Below are 26539 nucleotides of genomic sequence, written 5' to 3'. Positions count from 1 at the left end.
GTTGCTAGAAGGAAGAAAAATTCTTGTTACAATGCAAGTAGCCCCTAAATACTATTTTAAGTACCTCGTGATATGGTTTCTTTTTTAATTAGTAACTCTAATGGCCTGAATTTGTTTTGTTGCATAATAGCAGCATATGGAGCAGTTCTACTCCCAGGTGTGTCATCGTCTGCATTTCACATCCAGAGTGAAGTCAATCATTAGAGATTATATCTATACCATCTGGAAACTGACTTCCATAAATTATTTTTTAGGTCTCCCTTGCCAGAATGAAATGAACAGAATTCAGAAGCTGAGCAAGGGGAAAAGCCTGTTGGGTAAGTACAATTTCTTGCCACCCGTTTAAACAACTAATTAAACCATCCATGTCCCTTGTAACGTTCAGCCCTGCAATGGTTATTCAATTAGGGCCAGTGTCTCATGAAGGAAATGCTTCGTTTTGGCCCAGGCCAAGCTCTCACAGGCAGCTGGTAGTATGCCGCAGACAGCTGGCCATAAATGGGACTGGCTGGCTGAGTACTGCTGCATGCTCCACCAGCGGGAGGAACCAGAGGTCAGGCTGGGTCTAATGGGCAGCTCAGTCAAGCTGGAAAGCCAGTACCATCTCTCCTGCTAGGTCCTGCCTGATATTGGGCTCCAGCAAATCTTGGCTTTCTCTTCTTTCAGGTAGGGGCATCAAATGGAGTTCTCAAATATTCTTTTCAGCTCTAAACGTATGAGGCCTATAAATGAGAGCATGTCTTCTAGTCTCCAAAGCAAGCTGTCCATTCAAGGAGGAAGACAAGCCGTACCCCCTTCAGAGCTTATCAGGGAGGGCTGAAGGGTGTCTGCAATTTTCCCTATTTCTGCTTTCACCCAATCCCTGGAGGAAAGTGCTCAGGCTGTTTATAAATTGCTCATTTCACCTCCAGTGTTAAGGCATAGGCAAGGGAGTTGTGCCTGTTTCCCTAATATGCAAGTCTGTGACACAGTGGCCTGTTTGAGCCTCCCCGGCTCCACCACTTGGGGGAATGGTGGCATTCAGAAGAGGCTGTCACCGAGACATTGGCAAATCTCATTTTCTGAAAAAAGGAGCCTACTTTGCTTTGCTTCTTTGCTTTTTAAAAAGAGCTGACAGCTGCAACACAATAATCCAGAATTCTCCTTGTTAAGCATGCAGAGGCAGGTGCGCTCCCTAAGCAGCCTGCCGTTTCAGAAGTCTATCTAGTTATTTGAAGGAAACGGGCAAATTTTCTTGCAGACTGTAAAATGTAGCAGGCTATGGATTCTGGAGATTTCTCGATTTCTTGATCACATCAAAGTAAATATTCTCTCTTCCTTCTACATTTGAAAATTACTTCCCTGGTTTGCTTCATACCTTTGACTTCTGATAACACCCCACTCAACTCAGAAAAGTCTCTAAAGATGTCTTGATTTTTAACTTGGAGTCTAGGTTCTTCGCCTGTGTGAAAAAGACATCACTCTGGCCTGAAGACAAAGTGGTTGAATTCCTCCTGCATCTGTTTTCCAGTGCAGGGACTTAGGCTGGCTGATCTTTTTTTTTTTATTATTTATTTTTTTTTTATATTTAATGTTTTAAATTATTTATTTATTCTAATTTGTTATACATGATGGCAGAATGCAATTCATTTCATATTACACCTATGGAGCACAATTTTTCAAGTCACTGTACACAAAGTATTTTCACACCATTCGTGTCTTCATACATGTACTTAGGGTAATGATGTATAACTCATTCCACCATCATTAATATGATTTTTTTTTAATTTTTTATTGTTGGCTGTTCAAAACATTACATAATTCTTGATATATCATATTTCACACTTTGATTCAAGTGGGTTATGAGCTCCCATTTTTACCCCAAATACAGATTGCAGAATCACATCAGTTACACATCCATTGATTTACATATTGCCATACTAGTGTCTGTTGTGTTCTGCTGCCTTTCCTATCCTCTACTATCCCCCCTCCCCTTCCCTCCCTCGCCTCGCCTCTTCTCTCTCTGCCCCCTCTACTGACATTCATTTGTCCCCCTTGTATTATTTTTCCCTTTCCCCTCACTTCCTCTTGTATCTACTTTTGTATAACTCTGAGGGTCTCCTTAGGCTGGCTGATCTTGTTCCTCCACATGAGATAAGGTTTTGGATTTCAGTACCTAAGACGTACCTAAGATCTACATGACATTATGCAATTAGTTTGTGTGTGTGTGTTTATATATATATTTATTAAAAAGTTTCCATGGGATATGAATATCTTGTTATTGCCTCATTAGTTAATAATTAATGAGAAAATTATAAGGTCTGTCATCTGAGATGTCTCATTTTTCCATTTACCCTAGCACAGGTGAATAAAATGCCTTTCTCCTACCAGGAGAAAGATACATTGTCTTCTCACATCTTGTATATACAGAGTTCATACTGGCTAAAAAAAAAAGCCATTTATTTGCTTACCAATTATTTTATGCATGGGGAAATCTAATATAATAACCATACTAATATAATAACCATATTCAGGGATATTCAAGCAACAAATTATAATCAGTTATAATTACTCCCTACTTAGAAAAAGCAGTAATCTTGCTAAATTATAGATTTAGTGCAGCACCTGCTTCTTACCAACCCAGGGGCTCGGCCCAATTTTTATTTATTTGTTTTAGGTCGATTGAGTGCTGTTGTTTTCTAACTATAGCTCCAGGGGGAGGATCAACATTTCCCTACTCTCTGCTTGTTCTCTTTCTTTGCAATCTTTGAGAATCTGTTCACAAATTTCTCTTCCCCTTGGTTTTGGGGACTATTGACAGCATGTACTATCTCTATTTCCTCTACCATTCCCTGAAAACTAGGGATAATGCACACTGGGATGTGCACCTAAGAGCCTCGAACTGGGGCATCAGCATCCTTTCCTTAGTGCTTATTATGGTGTTGAGGGTCCCCAGGGTACCTTCCTCTCCAGGATCTCATTTGATCTCTGAGACCCTGGTCATCTTGGAATAGCCTGGTGAGTAAAATGCTTAAATTCTGGTTCCAATTTATTGAAATGCCACACTCTCTTTCTGGGATCATTCCATGAAATAGAAAGTAGATTTGAAAACACAGTCCCTCTAAAAGACACAGAAATAAGATTAGGGAGTAGAAAGCCACAAAAGCAGGGGCTTGTGCTCATGAGGCTGAGGAGAAGGTAACACTAAGAATCCTCCCACAGAAGATGAGCACACAGTCACGAAGCACACTCAGATATCTTGTTAGGAAAACAATAACTGCAAAACAATCACAATGACTGTCAGTGGACATCAAACTTGTTAGTGGCAAAGCTAATTTAAAGAAAATTGTATTCCCTAAGTGCTAAAGGGAAAGAACTTTGAACCTACAATTTTAAACTTATCCCAATGATCATTCAAGTGTGATGACAGAGTGATTCTCAAACCGAGAGTCAATAGGCTTAACAATCATAGACTTACTAAAATATCAATAAGGGATCCACTCCACCAGGCAAATTATCCCAGAATTACAAATTCAACTACAAAAAAAAAAAAGAAAAAAAGAAATGACATGCTGCTCACTCTAAATAAAAATAGTCTACAAAAATATAGCAAACTGCTGGCTGTGGTGGTGCACACCTGTAATCCCAGCGGCTTGGGAGGCTGAGGCAGGAGGAACATGAGTTCAAAGCCAGCCTCAGCAAAAGCAAGGCGCTAAGCAATTCAGTGAGACCTGGTCTCTAAATAAAATACAAAATAGGGATGAGGCTCAGTCTGAGTGCCACTGAGTTTAACCACTAGTATCCCCACCCCTGCAGAAATAGCAAGCCATAATTAAAATTTCAGATTATTATGAACAAACATGGTATAAATATGTGTGGGATTTTTGTTTGTTTCTTCAGTAAGAAAGTATAAATTAACTTTAGATATTGCTAGGGAAAACTGCTTCTCTGGAAAACTTAAAAGTAACCACAAAAATATTAAAATAGTTTTTAAATGCATAGAAAACATGGAGAAAATTAAACTGGATGATTTCCACAGAAGGCAGGAAATGGGAAACATAAGAGTAAGCCATCCATCATCACAATAAATGTAAATGGGCCAATCTCATTTATTATGAGACCAAAACTATTGATTGGTATTTTAAAAGAAAGTTAGACTTAAAACAATTCCATGGAAGCTGAAGTTTAAAGATAGAAAATATTCCTTTTTATAAGTGTTCATATCTGACAAAATCAAATACTTTGCATTCTAAAAAGCAAAGAGTATTATCTTGTCAAAATGTTCCTTTTGCCCTATTATACCATCAAACTGATGATGTAATCACAACTTTAAAACAAATTGTCATAGAATTGCAAAGAAGAACTGTCATTTCCATAATCATACTTAGAGCCTTGGAAAATTACAGTTCAACTAGACAAAAAAAGGATAGAGAAGAACTGAACAGCAAATTATCATTCACATTTATATATGTATCCCTGCAGATAGGCGTAAAGTATACAGTCTTCCAAATATACATGAAATGTCCTTCCATGGACTATACCACAAAGTCAACAAATTTCAGATAAATAATAGAAGTAAAATGAAACTCAAAAGCACTGTGTGTACCAAAACCTATCGGAAACAGCTAAGGTGAAGCTTAGAGGAATCTACTTACCTTCTGGTGCATTTGTGGAAAATGAAGATCAAAATAAAATTAACAAGCTATAAGACAATACAGTAAACTGAAATGATTAAGATTAAAGCATAAAACTATGAGATAATAAATAACACAACAGCAAATCAGAAGTGGTTTCTTTGAACAAACTAATGAAATGGAGAAATCTGGGACAATGAGGTGAAAAAGCTCAAATATTTGAGTGATACAAATGGGAGGAACTCTGGATTTGTGGCTCTCAAACAGCTTGGAGGGTATTTCAAAGCAGAGATTGCTGGGCCCCACCCTCTCAAGTTTTTGGCTCAGTGCTTTGAGCGTGGGGCCCCAGCATTTGTATTTCTAAGGGATTACCAGATTCTGTTGCTAGTCCTGGGGCCAAAGTTTGATAACTAGTGCTAAAATAAACAATTTAAAACAATCATGAAAACCTAGATGGAATGGATACTATCAGTTACCAACTTTTGGTCACAAAAATGAGAGGACAGCAATAAGTCAAAACCATGAAATGAATAAAAATGCTGCTCTCACCTGCTGAAATAGGCAACAACAGGCCCAGAATATTTTTATGGAAAAATCCTCAAGGAAGATATCACTCTCATTTTATATAAAATGTCCAGCATATAGAAAATTATCCAAATCATTTTATAAATAAATTAGGAGGGGTTTTTTTTCCGTTTTACAAAAAAGGCTTTTAATAATAACATGTTTATAAAAGAATCCACAAATTAAACCCACAGAAAGGAGCATTCTAAATGTTTTCCAGTATTCATTTCATTAATAGTATATAAAGATAAAAACCATGATTTTTCTCAAGTATTAATAAAAGCAATTAACAGTAGTACCCACTTAAAGGGAAATGTAAGAATTCATGAAAGAAGGAATCCTGACTAACCTTGGGCAAGTAGTTTATCATTTCTTCCATATGTAAACAGGGAGGTAGACACAGCACCGACACCTTTGGTGATACTGGGATGACTCTATGAAATAATGCAAGGAAAGCTCTTAGCTATCATTGCCTTTTTATAGGCAGGATGGCAGGGAAGGTGAACGGCTGGCAACTATGTGCTCTGTGGATTGGTGGTAATTTACAGAACACATTACCGCTCAGAAGTAAGCACAGAAATTGATACACTTAGAAACTTTAATAGCAGTGTCATCATATGTGGTTGGACCAAGGATTGGTCCACAATAGATTGGAAGTTAAAACAAGCACGTTCTTCATTATAGAAGTTGAAGAAGCATTGCTTTAGATTCAGAATGACTGACATAAATCTGGATTTGATATTTACTAGAGGGTGCCTGAGGCAGATTACTTAATTTTCCCATATTTCAGTTTCCTATTTACTAAAAGGTAGCAAGGATACATATGCCTTAGACTCATGGAGATTGTGTGTGTATACACATTTGTATATGTGCATGTCTTAGTGCCCAGAATACATGTAAGCATTCAATACCTGACAGCTATTATCAAGCCTTTTGGAAAACTGATTTCAATTCATTTGGGCTCTTAAAGGCCATGGTGCCTATAATCTTGACTAATCACCAAGCAGCCACATTCTCTCCTGCCAGCCCTGCAGCAAATATTTGTCCTGATGTGTGAATTCTCTTCTCTGTCTTGGATGGGATTAAACCTAAATGTGTCTGTGCTTCTCTGATTAAAGTTGGATTTCCTGTTCCCCTAGGGGCATTCATACCAAGGTGCAACGAGGACGGCTATTACAAAGCCACCCAGTGCCACGGCAGCACAGGGCAGTGCTGGTGTGTGGATAAATACGGGAATGAGCTGGCTGGCTCCAGGAAACAGGGTGCTGTGAGCTGTGGTGAGTAGGACCTTCTGCATGAACTCCACAGTGACCCTGGGTGACCTGTGGGTCCTGGACATGGAAGGATCACAGAAGAATTTCAAGAGTTAGCTCTGGTCTTCAGCAAGTTTACGATAGATACACATGAACCCGAAAGTCGAAGGAGCTCACCCCTTGCTAATTTTGCAAGGGGTAGGACCTGTGGGTTAGACAACAGTTTTTGACAGGGAACTGTCACTGGCACAGAGCAATAGGCTGTGGTCACTTCTCACTTAGGATTGTAAATCTCCTAAGAATGTAGAATCAACTCAAGAATCTGAGGGCTCATATCCAAACAGCTTATGGTCCATGCTGGAGAGACTCACCCTCCCTGGGTGGTGATGAGATTTACATCATCAGAAGTAATTTCCATGCATTGTACCCTACCATTTAAGTCTCAGGCAGAAGGAACCTCCCAATGTGGGACATGAGATATAAGCAGAAACCAACCTGAAACCATTTTTTTTCCCCCGTGTTAGAAGAGGAGCAGGAAACCTCCGGGGACTTTGGCAGTGGTGGCTCCGTGGTCTTGCTGGATGACCTAGAGGATGAACGGGAGCTGGGACCAAAGGACAAAGGGGGGAAGCTGAGGGTGCACACCCGAGCTGTGACAGAGGACGATGAGGATGAGGATGACGACAAAGAAGACGAGGTTGGGTACATATGGTAGTGCCCCCATGAGGAAGAGGACATGCGTTTTGCTCAATATTGCAAAACACTTCCTGTTCCTGCATTTGTATCTAAGACGCCAAGGCACCAAGGTCTTCTCCACTGTTGCTCTCTGTACCCAACCTAAGGTTTGGAAGTCAACTGCTTGTCCCCAGAGCTTTCTGATTTTGCCTACAGTTGTGTGGGAGAAAGGTGTTGTTTTGGGTTTTACTTTTTTTTTTAATTTTTTATGTTTTTGACAAGAGAATGGTTGGCTTAATTAGAGCCTCCTTCCTCCTGTGAGATTTCTGCCACAAGCATGTGATTTATTGGAATTCCAGCAGTGCAGGGAGCCCCCACCCTCTGAAACGTCAAAGACCCTTTTTGATTACCCACATTGGTGGTTATCACAGCATGGTTCCCAGCCTTACGGTGTCTCAGTGCTTTTCTTGTGTCCTGTAGATGTCGTGGAAAACACACCACACTGTACCTTTTCCTCCTGCCCCACCACCCCTGGTGTTTATTATTAAAAAGATTTTTTTCCACATCACTATACCCGGCTGCCTACAAACAACAGCCTTAATTCAGTCAAAGAGTCCCTTTGGGGAACTCATCTTCTTTATTAAAAATTGGTGTCTGAATGATTCTTTCTGCATATGCTTACATATGCACGTACAGGGGAGACCATATGTACGTGCGTTGCACAAACACACACCTCTGAGAAAAAGTGTCTGGTTAGCTATTAAAAATTCATTGAAAAACAATAACAAATTTGTCAACTTGTCCAGACCTGGAACACAATTTCTGGAATAAGAAAAATTTGTATCAAAGTCCTATTTTGCACTAACAGTCAACCCTTGTAGCCTGCAGGCTGAGGAGGTTTCTTCTCTATGCATTAGCAGAGTTACTGGAAGCCTCTTTGATTTGGATAAGCCTCCATTTGCCTGAATCCTTTTCCTTGCAGAAGCCATGCAACTCCCGCTCGGGCAGCTTCACAAGCCATCCTCATCATTTCAGCTCAAAGCCCCCCTCAGGCTGCAGCAGCGCTGTCTGTTGCATCTCCCTTCCCTTCCCTACCTACTCAAGGGCTTTTTCTAAGGCGTGCACACACACACCCTGTTCTCTGAGAAGATAGTACCATGGTATTCCTTAGAAGAAAAACAATTAGGGTTCTTAATATTTTGCTTTCCCGCCTTTCTATCCATGAATTGTGATGAGGGTACAAAAGTTGTATAGATTATTTTTTTCTCACTCTCCATCCTTTGCAAAGAGTCCCAAATGGAGTCCTAAAAAAAAATCTCATAGAAACACATGGATGCTAGAGCTAGGTTTTTAAGTGCTGGTCCTCCCCCTCCCGCTCCCCACAAATGTCTGGATAACTATTGATGAAAGCTTTTCACCATTGCATTTTTCTTCCTCGTGATTGGAGTCTAGTTCCAAATTTGGTAGGGGCATCGTCTGTATATCCTTTAGGATTTTTCTTGCGCAAATACCAAAGAGTAGTCTTCACAATGGCCCCATTCCATAAGCTCCTCTATTGGTTTTCTACAGACCCGCTTACCCTAACCAGCCAGGGCCACATTTCTCTGGTCTTTCACATGAGCTTCAACCAAGCCACAAGACAACCACATCAACTCAGGCGCAAAAAGCATATTTGGCCAAATCATGCTCACCGTGTGGCTGGCCAGCCCTCAACCCCAAATTGACTATTTGGTATGTAGTAACCTACTAAAATTAGCATTTTCCAATCCTTGCGATAGACTGGACAAAGTGGCATTCTCCTCTGAGTTGGTCTCCGTTGGAAAATGGATATACTTAGTGTTGCTAACTCCTTTGGCTTGGAAGATACAAATTACAGCCAGGATCCTGAGGATCTGTGTATATTCTCCCCAAGTAGAGACCATAGGCAAGCTCTGCACTGGGATCTCAACTCCATCGCCTCTGTTTCCATATTTTTTTCTCAGACAAAACTCTGAGAGCATAGTTTAGAAGACAGGTGTTTAATTGCCGCTAAATTACAATAGAGTACATTAAAAATCAAGACATATTAAAGAATCTCAGGTTAGACCATCAAAGAAAACCATTGTTACTATTTCCTCAGGCTTGGAAAAATGCACAAGAGAACAAATTAAAATTGACAAATTGATTTCACTTAGAGAAACCTCTGTGATCAGAGTGAACCACTGATTTTAATTTGCCTAATTATCTTATGACAAGTATCAAATTAAGATGACACTTAAAGATCCTTAGCATTAACTTAATGATGGAGAAGAGTGCTCTGTAGGCAATTCCCAGGAAGGTAATGAGATGCCATTTTCACAGATATTCCAAGAAGATGTTTTGATTCATTAAAATATTAAATAAAAAGCCCTCTTAAGACTGGACCCCAAACCAATGAAGCAACATTAACAATGCTTTTCATGCCTTACTTTAGCATGTCGGCATTAGGTTTTTTAGTGATCTTTAGTATTTTCCACAAGTTCTTTAGATTTTGAGATTTTGAGTTACCCAATCCTTAGAAGTCAAATTTTCGTTTTTTTCAAATGAGTCCTTTAGTTACAGTGACCAAGTATATCTAAGAGATTGATTTTAAAAAAATAAAATAAAATTATTGATAATCCAGTCCCTTTTTGAGACAGATGTTGAGTTGGATTCTCACTCATTTTGGGAAAATCTGTAGAGAGAATAGTTTCATTCTTATTTTATAAATAGTTCTTTACTTAATTCCATTACTGTGGCAGCCAGTTTGAGCCTCAGAATCTTCTTCCACTATGGTTAGTTGTCTGCCATGTAATGTCTTTTTGTTTCTATAAATATTTTCTAGGCATGGGAATACCTTAATACTGGATTTGAGGGGTTTTATCAGCTTTCTCCTCCTTTATGCCCCTTTCCCTCCCCCCCCCCAGCAACAAGTGACCACATGTGTCTCCAGGTCTGCCCCTCTGCTCTTCCCAGGATGCCATGCACATTTGGTTTCAGTTCCGCTTTATCTTGACCACACTGCACAGCAACATCCAAGAGCCCTTTCTACAGTGGGTGGTTTTGGTCTTTTTATACCTTTTTCTCAAAGTCACTGATGTCTGTCCCTGTTAAATGTGTAGCGTTGTAACAAGAGCCCATCAAATCCAAAGTGTCAGTTTGTTGTCCCTATTGTAGATGAAATAGTGATGTAGAAAAACTAATATTCTGAATGCTTTTCCACGTAGACTTATCTGGAATGTGAACACAACTCTTTGGTTAAGAGCAAATGCTTAACTGTAGTCCTGTGTAGGTGCATTTCTGTCTGTCTCAATAAATTTTACTTTGTCTGCAATACCTGAGTGTTCTTATTGTGTTAGCTTGGATGTGAACTTACCACATCACCACGCAATTACTATAGAACAGTCTGGGCAGCCAAAGGGAATTGCCACCAAGGTCCTCACACAACACTGCCATTATGGGGAATTGATCTGCTCGTGGTCCACCTCCTGATCTTACTCATCACTCCCTGGCACATGCATGTGCTGTCTCTGCTCAGAGCCATACCACATGGCCCCTCTGTTAGCTGCCATTGCCTGTCTCAGGCCCCAACTTTATTCCTTATCCACCAGATGTCCCTACTGACATCCTATTTACAACTTTACTTATTCCCTTCCTCTCCAGCCAGTTATTCTCCTGTACTCCTTGGGGGGAGGGGCATTTCTCCTTTTTACAAAGACCCTAACTTCTGCTCCATTCATAAAGTTACACACCAGACGCTTGTCAACCATCCCTAAGTATCCAGATTAGAACAGCCACTATTCCCTCTCCACTTTTATCCTCACTGGGGAAAGTGTTTCTATGAGTTAATTACAACTTGAGTGAGTAATTTCATCATAAACTGAGGTAGAAATTATCACATAAATAATTCCATTCCTTTACCCCATGGATGAGATTTTACAATTTACAGATTGACAGTTCAAGGAAAAGTGCTTCATATATTCACAAAGTAACTAATATCGGGAGAAAAATAACTAAAAGGACGTCTCCAAGGTAGTAAATGGTCCATTCAAGAGTTGTAGGCCTTTGCAGACATACCCCAAAGTCCTCTGCAATGAGCAGGTGTTTTATAAGCAAAGCATCATCTTTCTTTTCTTTTTAGGGGTACAGGATATTGAACCCAGGGATGCTTAACCTCTGAGGCAGATCCCCAGCCCTTTTTATATTTTGATTCATGGAATTGCTAAGTTGTTTAGGCCTCACTAACTTGCTGAGGCTGGCTTTGAACTTTCGATCCTCCTACCTAGGTCTCCCGAGCTGCTGGGATTACAGGTGTGAACCACCATACCCAGTCAAAGCCCCATAATTACAAAGTCTAAAGTTACACCTTCCTGGATAGCACCTTGGTTCTTTTAAGGCTGAGACCAAGAGAAAGAGACCAGAAGCTAGGTCTTCATCTTTGGTTTTGCACCTAAGCAAAAAGGTAGTAGTGATTTCTGAATACATTTGACAGACCCTAGCTTTGTTTTGATGCAGTTATTCAGAGAAAGGGGAAGATTTCAAAATGTATTCAATCACCAAGGCCCTTCTAGTCTCATTAGTGTATTTATAGACTGATCCAAGTGGGATGAATGCATGTCAATGTGGGTAGGCCAAACTTAGCTCTACGAATGTAAAAATAGACCAACTGCCTGCTCTGTAGAGTTATCTCCTTGATAAAAGACACAGTAAAGCATTGTGACAAAAGTAGGTCGAGGGATGTCATCACCAATGCCAGTGGCTACCCAAACCTTATTAAAGCTTGCCTTCCTTTGTTCCTTTACCCATCATTCCCTGGATTTTCTCCTACCCCTTGGGCCATTCCTTTTCCATCTCCTCAATATCCTTTTGTTCAATCCATTGTTAATATTGCTGGTACTCAGATCTGCATTCCTTATCCACTATACTTTAGTTTTCCATGCTTTCTCTGGATAGTCTACTTATGCCTATGGTTTCGAACTCTGAAGAAGATTTAGCAGGTATCTTCAGGTTTTGACTTCTCCTTTCTGCAACCATCGTCTGCTGTTTATATTATTCTACTTGAATTTCCCACTGGAATCTCAATTTGAAGGCTTAAAAAAATAGAAAATATGGTGAATATGCCTATGCAATAGTTGTCTGCAAGGCTTTTCTTAAGTCCTAACAAACACAAGCCATAAAGAAAAAGATGAATAAATGTGCCTCCATAAAAATTAATGACACATCATAAACAAACCTAAAATATAAACAAGAGGCTAAAGAAGATATTGGTGACATAAAACAGATGAAGGATTAGGGGATAAAATATCTTTTTAAAACTCCTATAAATTCATAAGAAAAATACAGCCAACAGACTAGTGGATAAAAGATAAAATCAAGCAATTCATAGAAAACATACAAAAGGCAACGAAACCATGCCCAATTTCACCCATGATTGAAGAAATGGAAATTAAAGCAATGGTGTATTAGGTACCACTAAGAAAAAAAAAAATCACCATCATGTCAAGAGTCGATGTGAGTGTGGGCTAAGGGGTGTTCCTGTATACTGCAGAGTCATGTGAAGGGCAGTTTGGCAATTGCTACCAATGTAAGGATGTACACTCTAGGACCTAGAAATTTCACTTCTCATTAGCTACTCCCAGAGGGAAAAAAATCATAGTAGTTTACAAGGATATCTGTAAAAGTATATCCATTGCAGCATCACTTGTTAGAATGGAGAGTTGAGAAAGAAACTACCCAGCAAAAGGGATGGTGAGTGAGTCTATACTCTGATCAAAAAGAATGTAGTAACTTTATATGTACTGACTTAAAAACCTCTAAAATGTTAGTTCTATGAGGGGGAAAATCAAGGGACAGAGCATGAAATATGCAAGTTATTTATCTAAAAAGTGATACTAGTTTCTTGGGGCAGATGTTTTTAAGTATACAGAAGGAGGCCTTAAAGGGTACACACCAAGCTGACTACAAAGTAACCTAAGGGAAGAACAGGGATTGGGGCTGGTGGCCAATGAGGGCATGGACATGGGCCTCATTTCTAAGTTTAATTTTGTCACAAAGTAATACATCATATCATCTTGTGTGATTTTAAGAGAATAAGCAAAACAGCATTCATCATTCACAATGCCTCTTCCCCAGCCCTGAGTCTCAGGAATGGCACTGCCATCTGTGCCTCTCTCTCCCACTCAACCAGCGAGAAGTTGGTGGATTCAGTCAATTCTAAGCATCCCTTCCTCTCCGTCCCATCGCGTCTCAATTTCTTCACTAGTGACTATTCTTGCCCAGCTCCATTCCATCTTCCCTAATGCTGCCACCGGAGTAATGCTGTAATCTTAATTTCAAGTTTTCCATCAAGTTCTGGTCCAAACATAAACTACAGTAGTCCCACCTTATCTGCGGGGAATATATTCCAAGAACTCCAATGGATACCTGAAACTGTGGTTAGCACTAACACCATGGTTTTTTGCTATGCGTACATACTTAAGATAAAGTTAAGCACAGTAAGAGATTAACAACTACTAATGAAATAAAACAATGAAAACAATGTCATTATAATAAAAATTATGTGAATATTGCCCCCAATACCTTGTTGCATCAATACCTTCTTGTGACAATGTGAGATGATACGGTAATGATGTGCTTAGACAAAATGAAGTAAATGGCATGAGCACTGTGATGCATGATTAGTCTACTCTTGACTTTCTGATTTTACATCAGAAAGGAGGATCATCCATTTTGGGTTATTCTGGATCAAAATGCAACAATGTTGATGATATCAGGAACAGATGATGTAAATAACTGGGGATCCTTGATAGTTGCAGGGTGGTTTTTTTTTTGACAAAGTCTTTTAGAAAAACATTGTAATTGGAAGTTGTTTTCTATTTCTTTTTAATTCATAAATGTGTTGCTGAAGAGATTGTAAGCCATTAATGACCATCTGGGTGACTTTAATACAGGAACACCCTGCTGCATTCCATACAAGGATCATACTCCACAATTTTGTCCTAGTGTCGATGTGAGTGTATTTTGTATATGTTTGTGCAATATGAAACATTTTGGCAAATTTCAGTAATGTCCACAGGGCTCATTCTGCTTAATTTTCTCCTTCCTCTTCCTCTTTAGATAACTCCACACAAGTTCTTCCAGTTCCTCACTGTTAATAATTGTCACTGGCCTTCAGTATGTTCTTCCACTTCTTCATTAAGTATGTCAGCAAATCCTTCTCTACCAACTTGTCTTGCTATGTAAATGATTTTTCTAACTTCTCCATCAATCCCTAGGAAGCATTTAAAATCATTCATAACTTCATAAGTTCTCCCAGTAGACATGTATGGTTTCTCATTTTAATACATCCATTGCAGCTTTGATGAATGTTTTTGTGTCAGTAGTTGTGAATGATTTCCAGCACTGCCTTTTATCAAGATTAGGATCTGCATCAATTGCTGACTGAATGTGATCAAGGGCCAGGTGGGGGTATGTGACCTTGGCAGCCCTATCTATGGTCAAGCGGCTGAAGCATTGGGGTTGTATTTGGAGGTAAAATTACAATCTTGACATTTTCATAACAAACAGATTCAGGATAATCAGGTACAGTGCCTACTATTAATAGGACTTTAAATCGAAACCTTTTTCCCTTTTAGATGTCTTTTCCCTTAGCTTAGTATAGCATCAATAGAACCATTCCATTAACAAGATGGCTGACACTCATGCTTTCTGCTAATGTTGTTAGATATTTTTTGCTTGAGAATATATGGGTTCTTTGCTCACATTTCTAAATTTACCCCCAAGAACCTCTAGTCCTTTCAAAGGCATGGGAACTTGACTCAATTAGTCATTGTTTAGAAACCCTTCTAGATTGTTCCCAGAGGAAACAAGCAAGCCTCCAATCTTCCTCTGGCACCTTATACACCTCTGACATGGTGCTTGTTTATTTCCCATGTTCAACTGTCCATTCAAATAAAAGCTGTTGGAAAGTGAGTGATGATAAAATGGTAAACTAGGAAGCTCCCCAGCACCATTTCCCTCAAAGACACACAAACACACACACACACACACACACACACACAACCTTATGGGAACTCTATAAAATAGGTAAAGGTTTGCATCAATCAAGTGAATTTCTAATCAAGAAATTGTTACATTGAAAACAGGAGATCTTATAGTGCTTTAACTTACTGTTGGTCCCCTGCTTGGTACAGTACGGTCTTGTTATACAGCAGGTTGCAGCCTAGTAATCAATCCCCTACCTCAATCAGAAGAAACAGAGCAAATCTTATTTAAAATTGTCTAATCTTTTTGAAGCCTACCTAAATAACTAGTTTCTATTTCACTTGAATCTCTGGTAGGCAAAAGGAGCAGGCAATGTTCATGAAACGTGCAGTAGACCTACAGACATACACTTGCCTGGAACAAGAGGTTATGAGTATAGGAATGCAATAGGCCACTTAAGACTCCAAGGAGGAGCTTCTTTAAAAACTTAGAAAAAGCTTCTTTGGAAAATTAAGACATTCAAAAGTAGCCATGCACACGGAGGTTTTGAAAAAGCCATACATACAAACCCAGTCAAGACAAATAACTCAGGAAAAATGAATGAATGATACAACCTTAAATTTCCAGCCTGGGTTAATTCTAAGACTGAGACATTCCTAATTAATTAATGAAGGACTACCCCGGCACAATGCCAATCTGAAAAGAGAGGTGGCAGTTTTTTTTTTACAATACCTGATTTTCAACAACAGCAAAAACTAAGGTATACAAAGCAATATAGAAACATGGCCCATTTAAAGAAAAAAAAAAATAGGGTGGCAGAAATTTTCCCTGGCAAACCATAGGAAATAGTTATTAGAAAAAAAAAAAACTATCACTAATATGCTCAAATAGCTAAAGGAAAACATGGACAAATGTTAGGAGCTGCCATATAGAAGTTGAGCACCCTTAGCCTTGAGTGGTGGAGGTGTGGAGACTGGTTTCCACTGCATGTGGAAACAGGTGAATAAAAAACAAAGGAAAATTATATTTGGTTCTTTTTTTTTTTTGTACTGGCGATTGAACTCAGGGGCACTTCACCATGGGGCCACATCCCCAGCCCTATTTTGTATTTTATTTAGAGACAGGGTCTCACTGAGTTGCTTAGTGCCTCACAGTTGCTGAGGCTGGCTTTGAACTCAAGATTCTCCTGTCTCAGCCTCCCAAGCCGCTGGGATTACACCGCTTCCAGCTGGAAAATGATACTTGAAAAAATGAGAATATGAGCAAATTAGAAATTATGAAAAGGAAGCAGAGAAATTCGGAGCTGATAAACACAATAACTGAGCCAAAAATTCATAAGAAGAGTTTACTAGACTATTTAAGCAGGTAGAAGAAACAATCAGTAAATTTGAAAATATGACATTTGAAATGATCAGTGGGAGAAACAAAAAAGAAAAGGGAATGAGTGAAAATGAACTCCTCCAGGAGTTAGAGGCCACCATGAAGTGAACCAATATGCATATTTGGGGAATCCAAGAAGAAAGAAAGGAAGTGATACAGATATTACCGGTAGGGTTGGTGGAGAGGGGAATCCTAACTTTGAGGAAAGACATGAATCTACAAATCCAAGCAGCACCATGAACTTCAAGTAGGACAAACTTAAAGAGACATATTCAAAGCAGTTATCATCAGACTATTCAAAGTCAAAACCAAAGAGAGAATCTTGAAAGCAGCATGAAAAAAGTGACTGTCATGGACAAAGGATCCTTAATAAGATTATAAGGTGATTTCTCAGTAGAAACCTTGTAGAACTGAAAGCAGAGGAATAATATTTAAAGTGCTCAAAGAAAAAAAATCCAATCTTTTAACCAGGAAGTGTATATCCAGTGAAAGTATCCTTTAAAAATGGGAGAAATTAGAACACTTCCCAGATGAACAAAAGCTGGGGAATTTCTGGATCATTAGATTGTCCCTCTAAGGAATGCTAAGTGAAGTCAAGTTGACATGAAACAATGCTAGATAGTAAACCAAAGCCATACAAAGACAAAAAAGTTCTCTGGTAAAGGTATTGCATGGTCAAACCAAAAAAACAGTACACTGTAATTTTGGTTCCTAACACTTTTATTTCTACGGGATTATTTATTTATTTGGTACTATAGTTTGAATCGGGGGTGCTTTACCATTTAGTTACATCTCCAGTCTGCTTTATTTTTATTTTAATTCAGGATCTTGCTAAGGTGCTTAGGGTCTCACTAAATTGCTGAGGCTGGTCTTGGACTTGTGATCCTTTTACCTCTGCCTCTCAAGGTGCTGGAATTATAGGTGTATGCAAGTGTGAGTGGCCAAAACTCTGAAAAGAAAAAATATGTTGTAATACTGGATTTGGTAATGATTTCTTGGATGTAACACTGCAAGTGCAGACAACAACAGAAAAAATAGGCATAACTTTATAAAAATTAAAACCTTTTGTGCATCAAAGGACACTATCAACAGAATGAAAAAGCATCCCATGAAATAGGAGAAAATTCTTTATCATATATCTGATAAAGAATTATATTTTATTTTATATATAATGTATATGTGTGTGTGTGTGTGTGTGTATACATACTCTTTGATAATTTACCACCAACAAAATAACCTGATTTTAAAAATGGGCAAAAGGCTTGAGTAGAAAATTTTTCACAAAATAGATACAAATGACCAAAAACACATGAAAGATGGTCACAATCATTAGTCATTAGGAAAATGCAGATCAAAATCACAATGAAATTTCCCTTCATGCCATTTAGAATGGTGATTCCCAAAATAGTAAATAAAATTAACAGATCATTTCAATCAGGTATATGGAAAAATTAGAACACTAGTATCCTGCTGGTGGGAGTGTAAAATGGTGCATCCACTATGGAAGACAGTGTCAGTTCCTCAAAAAACTAAACATAGTACCACCACATGATCCACACAATAATTCCTGGGAATTTACCATAAAGAATTAAAAACAGGGATTTGAACAGGTACTTACATACAAGATTCATAGCAGCAGGATTTACAAATTGCCAAAAGTTGATAACAGCCTAGATGTCTATCAACAGATGAATGGAAAAACAAAATGTAGTATACACATACAAGGGATATTATTCAGCCTTAAAAGAAGGGAAATTCTGCCATATACTGCAACACAAATGAGACTTGAAAACATGATGCTAAAAGAAAGAAGCCAACACAGTAGGACAAATAGTGTATGACTCCAATTACAGGAGGGACCAAGACAGTCAAATTCAGAGATAGAACGTAAAACAAACGTGAAAAAATGTTTATCATATCTAGCAATTACAGAATTGCAAATCAAAACTACTCTAAGATTTCATCTCACTCCAGTCAGAATGGCAATTATCAGGAATACAAGCAATAATAAATGTTGGCGAGGATGTGGGGGGGAAAGGCACACTCATACATTGCTGGTGGGACTGCAAATTGGTGCAACCACTATAAAAAGTGGTGTGGAGATTCCTCAGAAAACTGGATTTGGTAATGATTTCTTACATGTAACACTGCAAGTGCAGACAATAACAGAAAAAAATTGGCATAACTTTATAAAAATTAAAACCTTTTGTGTATCAAAGGACACTATCAACAGAATGAAACGGCATCCCATGAAATAGAAAATTCTTTATCACCTTTTTTAAAGAGAGGAGAGAGAGAGAGAGAGAGAGAGAGAGAGAGAATGAGAAAATATGAATGAGAGAGAGAATGAGAATTTTTTTAAAATATTTATTTCTTAGTTTTCGGCAGATATATCTTTGTTTGTATGTGGTGCCGAGGATCGAACCCAGGCCGCACGCATTCCAGGTGAGCGCGCTACCGCTTGAGCCACATCCCCAGCCCATCTTTATTACCATTTGACCCAGCTATCCCACTTCTTGATTTATGCCCAAAGGACTTAAATCAGCATACTATAATAATACAGCCACATCAATGTTTATAGTGGCTCTTCCAGTAGCTAAACTATGGAACCAATCTAGATGCCCTTCAACAGATGAATGGATAAATAAAATGTGGTACATATACACAATGGAATATTACTCACCTTAAAGAAAAATGAAACTATGGCATTTTCAGGTAAATGGATGGAACTAGACAATAGCATGCTAAGTGAAATAAGCCAATCCCCAAAAACCGAAGGCCATATGTTTTCTCTGATAAGTGGATGCTGTTTCATAGTCAGGGGAGGGGGATGGAAGAATAAAGAAACTTTGGATTGGGCAGAGGGGAGTGGTAGAGGGGTGAGGTGGTGGGGATGGGAAGGATGTAGAATGAGACAGACATTATTACCCTATATACATGTGTGATCACACTACTGGTGTGACTCAGCACCATGTACAGCCAGAGGAATGAGAAGTTATGCTCCATTTGTATACAATGTGTCAAAATGCTTTCTACTGTCATGTATAATTAATTAGAATTAAAAAATCAAAAAGAAAAAAAATAAAGTAAAACAGTGGTTACTTGCAGCTGGGGAATGGACCATGGGAATTTCCCGTTTAATGGGTTTAGAGTCTCAGCTTGGGCTGATGAAGAAGTTCTGGAGATGGATAGAAGTGATGGCTGCATAGCAATGAGAGTATACTTCATCCCATATCATGTACACTGAAAAAAAATGGTCAAAATAGTAAGTTTTATGCTGTGCATAATATGTGACAGGATTTTTTTAGAAAAGAGAAAAATGTCTTTCTGTCCTGCTCTTTCTCCTTCTCAGTGCTCAAAACATGGCAGGTGACCAGTATTGTCTGTTGGATGAATATGAATGAGCAAATAGTAATAGAAGCAAAAAAGACTGGCCAATTAATTCTGCCTGAAAAACTTTTTTTTTTTAAGACCTCATAGGAAGGATGTCATTTGATCAATAAATTTCCACAGTTTGAATTCATAAAAGTTGAATTTTTAAAATAGCTCTATTGAGTTATAATGCATTTGGTAAGAAACCATTCATTTTAAGTGTGACTTTTATTAAATTGGTAGTAATTAACCACACCACATCTAATTTTCCAACATTTCCACTGCCCCAAGAAGAAACCCCAGGTTCTGTTTCACAGTCCTTCCCTTTCCCACCCTGAGCCCCAGGAGACTGCCAACTACTTCCTGTCTTTTGTGAACTCTTGGTATTAATAGAGTGGCACATGTGGGCTTTATATAGGACCACTGATGACAAATCAGCTCTCAGGGCTTTCTATTGTTCACAGAATGAAGATTACAGATTCAGATGGTAACCCTGGTGCTAAGTAATGATCTGTAAGGTTTTCCACCATGGGTTTGAGAGTTAAAACAGGTAACAACATGTGCCCTCCAAAGTCAGAAAGTAGTTCTCTCTCCCTGACATTCCTGCTATTCTACCCTAATATTCCTGGTTTTACCATTCACCACCCCCTTTTCCTTCTAAAAAGAACTGAAAATGTGATTATTTGCAATAAAAAATATTCTTTTCTCTCTTATTTTCCACTAATTCGAATTCTATCTGAACTTACTTTTAAGAAGTTTATCCAATCTACATTTACTTTTTTTAAAAAAAAAGTAATATCACTAATCACATTCAGGAAAAAAAAAATTGAGACTAATTAAAACTCAAGTCTCAGTTCTCATGAAAATTCTGATCACTTCTTAAAATAGAGACCTGGATGATATGTCTGTGTAATCTGATGTGATCTGATGATGTGGCTTGTAGATCTGAGGCTCAAGGCAGTTTTAATTCACCTTTTGATTATTGTTGCCTGTTTTCAGAAATCAAAAGTGATGTCAATTTAAGTCTACTCAGCAGCCCACATTCTTCTCACATCGAGAAGAATACTGTCAGGTACTATCTTTGAAAGCTAGAAAAAAAAATAGTGCCTTAAGTTTTGTCCCATCATCCCAGATATCATCTGTCTAATATCCTATCTATAGGACACTATACTGTCCCAGTGTCCTATGTATAGGACAATTCTTTTTTGTAACTGGATTGAATCCAGGGTTTCTCAACCACTGACCTATAGCCCTAGCCCTTTTTCTTTTTTTTATTATTTTGAGACAGGGTCTCATTAAGTTGCTTAGGGCCTCACTACATTGCTGAGGCTGGTTTTGAACTTGCAAATCTCCTACCTCAGCCTCCTGAGACATTGGGATTACAGGTGTGCACCACTATGCCAGGCATACATTTTGTTCTTAATGATAATAAAAGATACTTAAACTCTTGATTATGATTTCCAACCTACTTTAATGCACCTGTGTCAATTTCATTTGCAGAATTGAAAATTTGGGACTTAATGAATTTGTAGAGCTATGCTATGAGAACATTGTATCCAAAATAATCAAAGTGCAACCTTGGTACAGCACTGTTTGTCATGGGACAACTGGTGTAGGTTTAAGTTAGGATAAAAGGGAAATGTTGATAACTACCATTTGATGCTAATACTGTAAGCTGCTTTTATGTCTAAATTATCTCATGGAATTCTCATGATAGTTCTGTGGATAGATACAATGGTTCTTCTTATTTTATAGAGAAGTTAAGCAATTTTCTAAAATCACACAGCTAGTAAATGGCAGTGAGGATCTAAACTCCACATAGGTAGTTTCCAAAGCTCATGCAATGGGGCTGTTATGCTGTAAGGCTGTGTGATTTTACTTACAAAAAATAAAAAAAAAGATTAAATGGAAGGTAACTACATACACACACATGCACACCAAAGTAGATTCCCTAAACTTTGGGGGAAAGTCCAGAAATACATCGATTCGCATTTATCAGCCACCAGGTACCTAGCATGTAAGAGGAGGAAATGAGACCTTGAAAGAATTTCCCTGCAGGAAAGAGAAGATGGACTATCAGGTATCTCACACTTAGTGGGGTATTAATAGGCTAGTTTGAACAAAGACATCTTGGGTGAGAATTTCCTGGGCTCTCTTTGGCTCCTCAGGTCAGTATCTTCCCTTTCTGGGACTCGGTTTCCCCCTGTGAAATGAACAGACTGGATTTGCTGGTGTCTGAGGTTCTATGATTCTGTACTCACCAGCAGCCTGTGGTCTCGGGGCCCCCTGTACAACATACTTTCTGCATCTCCAACTTACACCCATTGGATTTTCTCTGATTTTCACAGCTTCAAGGACAACAAAACTCCACATATTTATTAAACACGAGCTGCACCACGGGGAGTAGCTTTCTCTTACAAATGGGGGTGAATTAAGATGAATTTTGTTTGGAGAATTGCTTTGCACTTCCATCACACACTGCCCTCCTTCTCTCGCTCAATCTTAGCCTCCCTATGGTTTCTCAAAGTCCAGGTCTCAACTTCGCAGTGCCCTGTTCACCACAAACTGCCATATTTCACTTGCAGCTGAGTGGAGAATTCATTTCATTTCACTGTTCAGTCTCAATAGCGCAAACATATATTCAGAGCTGACATATTTTCATTATGGAAAAGCAAAGCTCTCAAACAGACGCTGCCCATAGGGATTAATGAGGGGAATGGTTATTTATTCTGCCACTTGACATTTCATGCGGAATAATTCCCAAGTCGTTTTATACTTTAACAAATAGTTCACGAGGAAAGGAACTTAGCACTCTGGAGGAGCACCAAACCAGGATTTAGGAGCTGGCTGGTTACCCAGCAGAAATGAAGCCACTTTTCAGGGTCTGGGTGAAAAGTACAGATGCTCTATAATGTCACCACCAGCTGGCCATGGGAGACAGTCCTCCAGGTGCCACACAGACCACCTCATCTAGACACAACCTCACCCATCACTCCTAGAACACTAAGGACACCCTGAAACCCCATCATCAAATCCTTGGCCTATCTATGGTTTCAGTCAACCACCTTTGTTAATATGAAAATATCCCAGACCATTTGTGGTCAGAAGCCCATGTCTCCCTTTAGCTACATAAACACCACACAAACTCCACAACTGGTTTTCAATGTCTACAAGGCCTAGCATCATTGGACCTGACCTCCTTTCCCCTTTTCATCTTTTCCCTCAACTTGATTTATTTTTAATTGATTGATGAAATACTCCCTCACTTCCCCATCTCAGGCCAGGGCTTGGCCAAAGCCCATGCCTGGCCCTGACGTCTTTGAGGTGATATTCTACTACCCCATGTGGCTCCCCCTCAAACATCAGAATAGGCCACTTCTCTATCACACAGAAAGCATAGCCTGGGTCTTTTGGTTGCTTTGGATGCTCAATGCAACTCTTTTAGAAAGTGGAGGTGGCAGTGGGGGGAGGGGGCAGGATAGGAAAATAATAAAGCAGGTCTATCATGCATTAGAATTACTAATTATATTCCAAAGCTCAGATAAATCTCTGTGAACTTAATGCATTCAACATTTATTATAGTACTCTTTCATACTGTATTCATTTATGATTTTTCCCCCATTCTAGAATCTGTGACTTTCAGAGCAGAGAGATTTTCCCAACTCTCCAACTCTTATGGCCCCTCTGTCTGAGGGCACCACAGTTGCTAGACCCAAGATAGCCAATGGATTGGTGCTTCTACTCCATCATTTCTGATGTTCAGCTGTCTTCTCTGCGATTCCCTGAGAGCATTTCAGATCTGAGGTCTAAGATACCCGAGGGACCTGATCCCAAATATCTACCTTCTCCAATTTGCTGCTAGGTGATTTTCAGGCCAGAAAACACTGGGGAAATCAGAATGAGGCCTGAACTCTTGTGGACAAAACCCTCATGGGTCACCCCATGGCATTTGAACCTGCCTCCCACCCTATCCCTCAAGCTTATGAGCTAGTGTATTCTCCAAACCACTACTGAGTGCTGAGCCCGATATAATCACCAGGTCTAGACACCCAATGAGGAGTTATGGGTGACTATAAGAACTTCAGGATAGAGGGATTAGACATTTCAAGCAATCCTGATGTTTAGTAATTTGGCTAACAAGGTGCTCAGAGAAAATATCTTTGATGATGCATTTCATAAAATGCTGAATAAAACTAATTTATAGACTTTAAGATATAGATATATTTAATTCTTTAATTAGCTAAAAGAAAAGACAAAAATCCAGAGAGTTGATTAAGCTAATGCTAGAGCTAGAGTTTGCCTCTGAGTACCTGCTAATCTTTCAATGGTCTCTAGCTGTGTACTAATAGTCTGTTCATAGGGAATTAGTAGTTAAAGCTAGGCCTCAGCAGGATGGGGGTAAGCTTAGAAAAACTGGGAACTAGAAAATGGGCACTAGAGCAGATTATGCTAAGTGAAGCTAGTCAATCCCTAAAAAACAAATGCCAAATGTCTTCTTTGATTTAAGGAGAACAACTAAGAACAGAGCAGGGAGGAAGAGCATGAGAAGAAGATTAACATTAAATAGGGACGAGAGGTGGGAGGGAAAGGGAGAGAGAAGGGAAATTGCATGGAAATGGAAGGAGACCCTCATGGTTATACAAAATTACATATAAGAGGAAGTGAGGGGAAAGGGAAAAAAAAACAAGGGAGAGAAATGAATTACAGTAGATGGGGTAGAGAGAGAATATGAGAGGGGAGGGGAGGGGAGGGGGGAAGTAGAGGATAGAAAAGGCAGCAGAATACAACAGACACTAATATGGCAGTATGTAAAAACGTGGATGTGTAACCGATGTGATTCTGCAATCTGTATATGGGGAAAAAATGGGAGTTCATAACCCACTTGAATCAAATGTATGAAATAGATATGTCAAGAGCTATGTAATGTTTTGAACAACTAATAATAAAAAAAACACAGTAACTTCTTATACATGTGTAGAGTAACATATGGTACCCTATTAATTTAAAAAATTTATGTTTTTTATATTATAAAAATTTTTTAAATTCTATAAAAATGATGTATATATGAGTTTGGTTTAAAGAATTAATTAATCTCAGTGCTACAAAAATGTTAGCATTATTTTAGCTATTGTAATTATAGTTGGAGAATGTATACACATACTAAATTCAATTCCAGGTAATAGAAGTCCACTTTGAATTTCTGAAACCTTTAGAGTTTAAAATCATTCAAAGTATTATATGTGTGCATTTGTGTTATTTCATTTTTTTGGTACTGGGGATTGAGCCCAGGGCCCTTAACCACTGAACCACATCCCAGTACTTTTTAATTTTGAGACAGGATCTTGCTTAGGGATACGTTGCTGACTGGCTTTGAACTCGTGATACTCCTGCTTCAGCCTCCTGAGCCCCTGAGATTACAGGCCTGTGCCACTGTAACAGGATAATGCTATATTTTAAAAATAGTAAGATTAACTATTTTGCCTCTGAGTGAACTAATTTGTTAATAAATAAAAACAGAATAGAGAAATGGGCAGGGTATTGGAGGATTGACATGCCAGTCTTGGCCTTGCCTCCCTACCGAGTAGGATAAAAGCAGGGAAACCATTTTCTACGAGAAGTTTTAAAAAGTCACGATTCATATTGCCTTTATAATCTAAAACCCCAAGAAAAAAAATCAAAATTAATGAGTCCCTAGCAGAATCACATTCAAATATTTAGGCACTGATGAAGAAATGACTGCATGTGTAGTGAAGATATCAGATATGAAAAATACAGGGAAATTATTTAAAAATAAGGAATGTAAGGTGAGGAAGTCAAATAGAAGTCTAACTGGATTTTTGGAGGCTCCCCATCAATCATCAGAAGAGGCCACTTCTATATCACACAGAAAGCATAGCCTGGGTCTTTTGGTTGGTTTGGATGCTCAATGCAACTTTTTTAAAGTGGGGGTGGCAGGCAGGGCGAGAAAAAGGAAAATAATAAACCATGTCTAACATGCATTAGAATTACTAATTATGTTCCAAGGCTCAGATAACTCCAAGGCTTAGAACTCACTGTTGAAACCTTCCAAAAATTAATTAAGTCACCAAAGTCTAAGAAATTCTATTGAAATAGATAATCCATTCCTAGATATATCACAGTGTATCTGGAAACAAACAAAAAACCTTAAAGGCAGCTGGAAATAAATGATGTGTTACCTTCATCCTTCAAAGGAATAACAATTGGATCACGAAGTATCAAATTTAGTATTGCAGAAATAACTGGCAGATATTTTATTTTATCTTATTTTTTGGTATTAGGGATTGAATCCGTGGTGCTCTACCATTGAGCCACATTCTCAGACCTTTTTTATTTTGAAACAGTGCCTTACTAAGTTGTTGACCTCAAACTTGCCATCCTCCTGCCTCAGTTTCCTGAGTACTATGATTACAGGTATGCACCACTATGACCAGTCTCCTGGTGAATTTTCAGAAACACATTCCTAAACTTCAGTTGCAGATTTTGGATTCAGTAGATCTGGAATATGGTTTCAGACCTAATAATATTTCAAATATATATATTTCCAGTGCATTTACTGTAAGATCAGTAACAGAGTACATAACACCAAATTAGTTAACAGGAAAGTATGAAATGAGAGAAAAATATTCCAAACAAATTCACAAAAAGTAAAAAGTAGCAGGTGTGCTGGCACATGCCTGTAAT

At 38.7% G+C, this 26539-nt stretch overlaps 1 protein-coding gene across 2 annotated transcripts in view; it reads left to right on the top strand.

Moving 5' to 3' along the window:
• Positions 1 to 10436, top strand: part of Spock1 (SPARC (osteonectin), cwcv and kazal like domains proteoglycan 1) — a 499034-nt gene extending 488598 nt beyond the window's left edge. For both annotated transcript variants that reach the window (XM_048792071.1, XM_048792070.1), the window contains 3 exons: positions 255 to 317; positions 6317 to 6454; positions 6955 to 10436. In XM_048792071.1, coding sequence (XP_048648028.1) covers positions 255 to 317; positions 6317 to 6454; positions 6955 to 7145 — 392 coding nt within the window. In that variant the 3' untranslated portion in view covers positions 7146 to 10436. The remainder of the gene's footprint in view (positions 1 to 254; positions 318 to 6316; positions 6455 to 6954) is intronic.
• The last annotated feature ends 16103 nt before the right edge of the window (positions 10437 to 26539 follow it).

The sequence above is a fragment of the Marmota marmota genome, unplaced genomic scaffold, assembly GCF_001458135.2.
Source record: "Marmota marmota marmota unplaced genomic scaffold, marMar, whole genome shotgun sequence".
In the NCBI taxonomy this organism is placed as follows: domain Eukaryota; kingdom Metazoa; phylum Chordata; class Mammalia; order Rodentia; family Sciuridae; genus Marmota; species Marmota marmota.
This window is presented reverse-complemented; position numbering and strand designations above follow the sequence as displayed.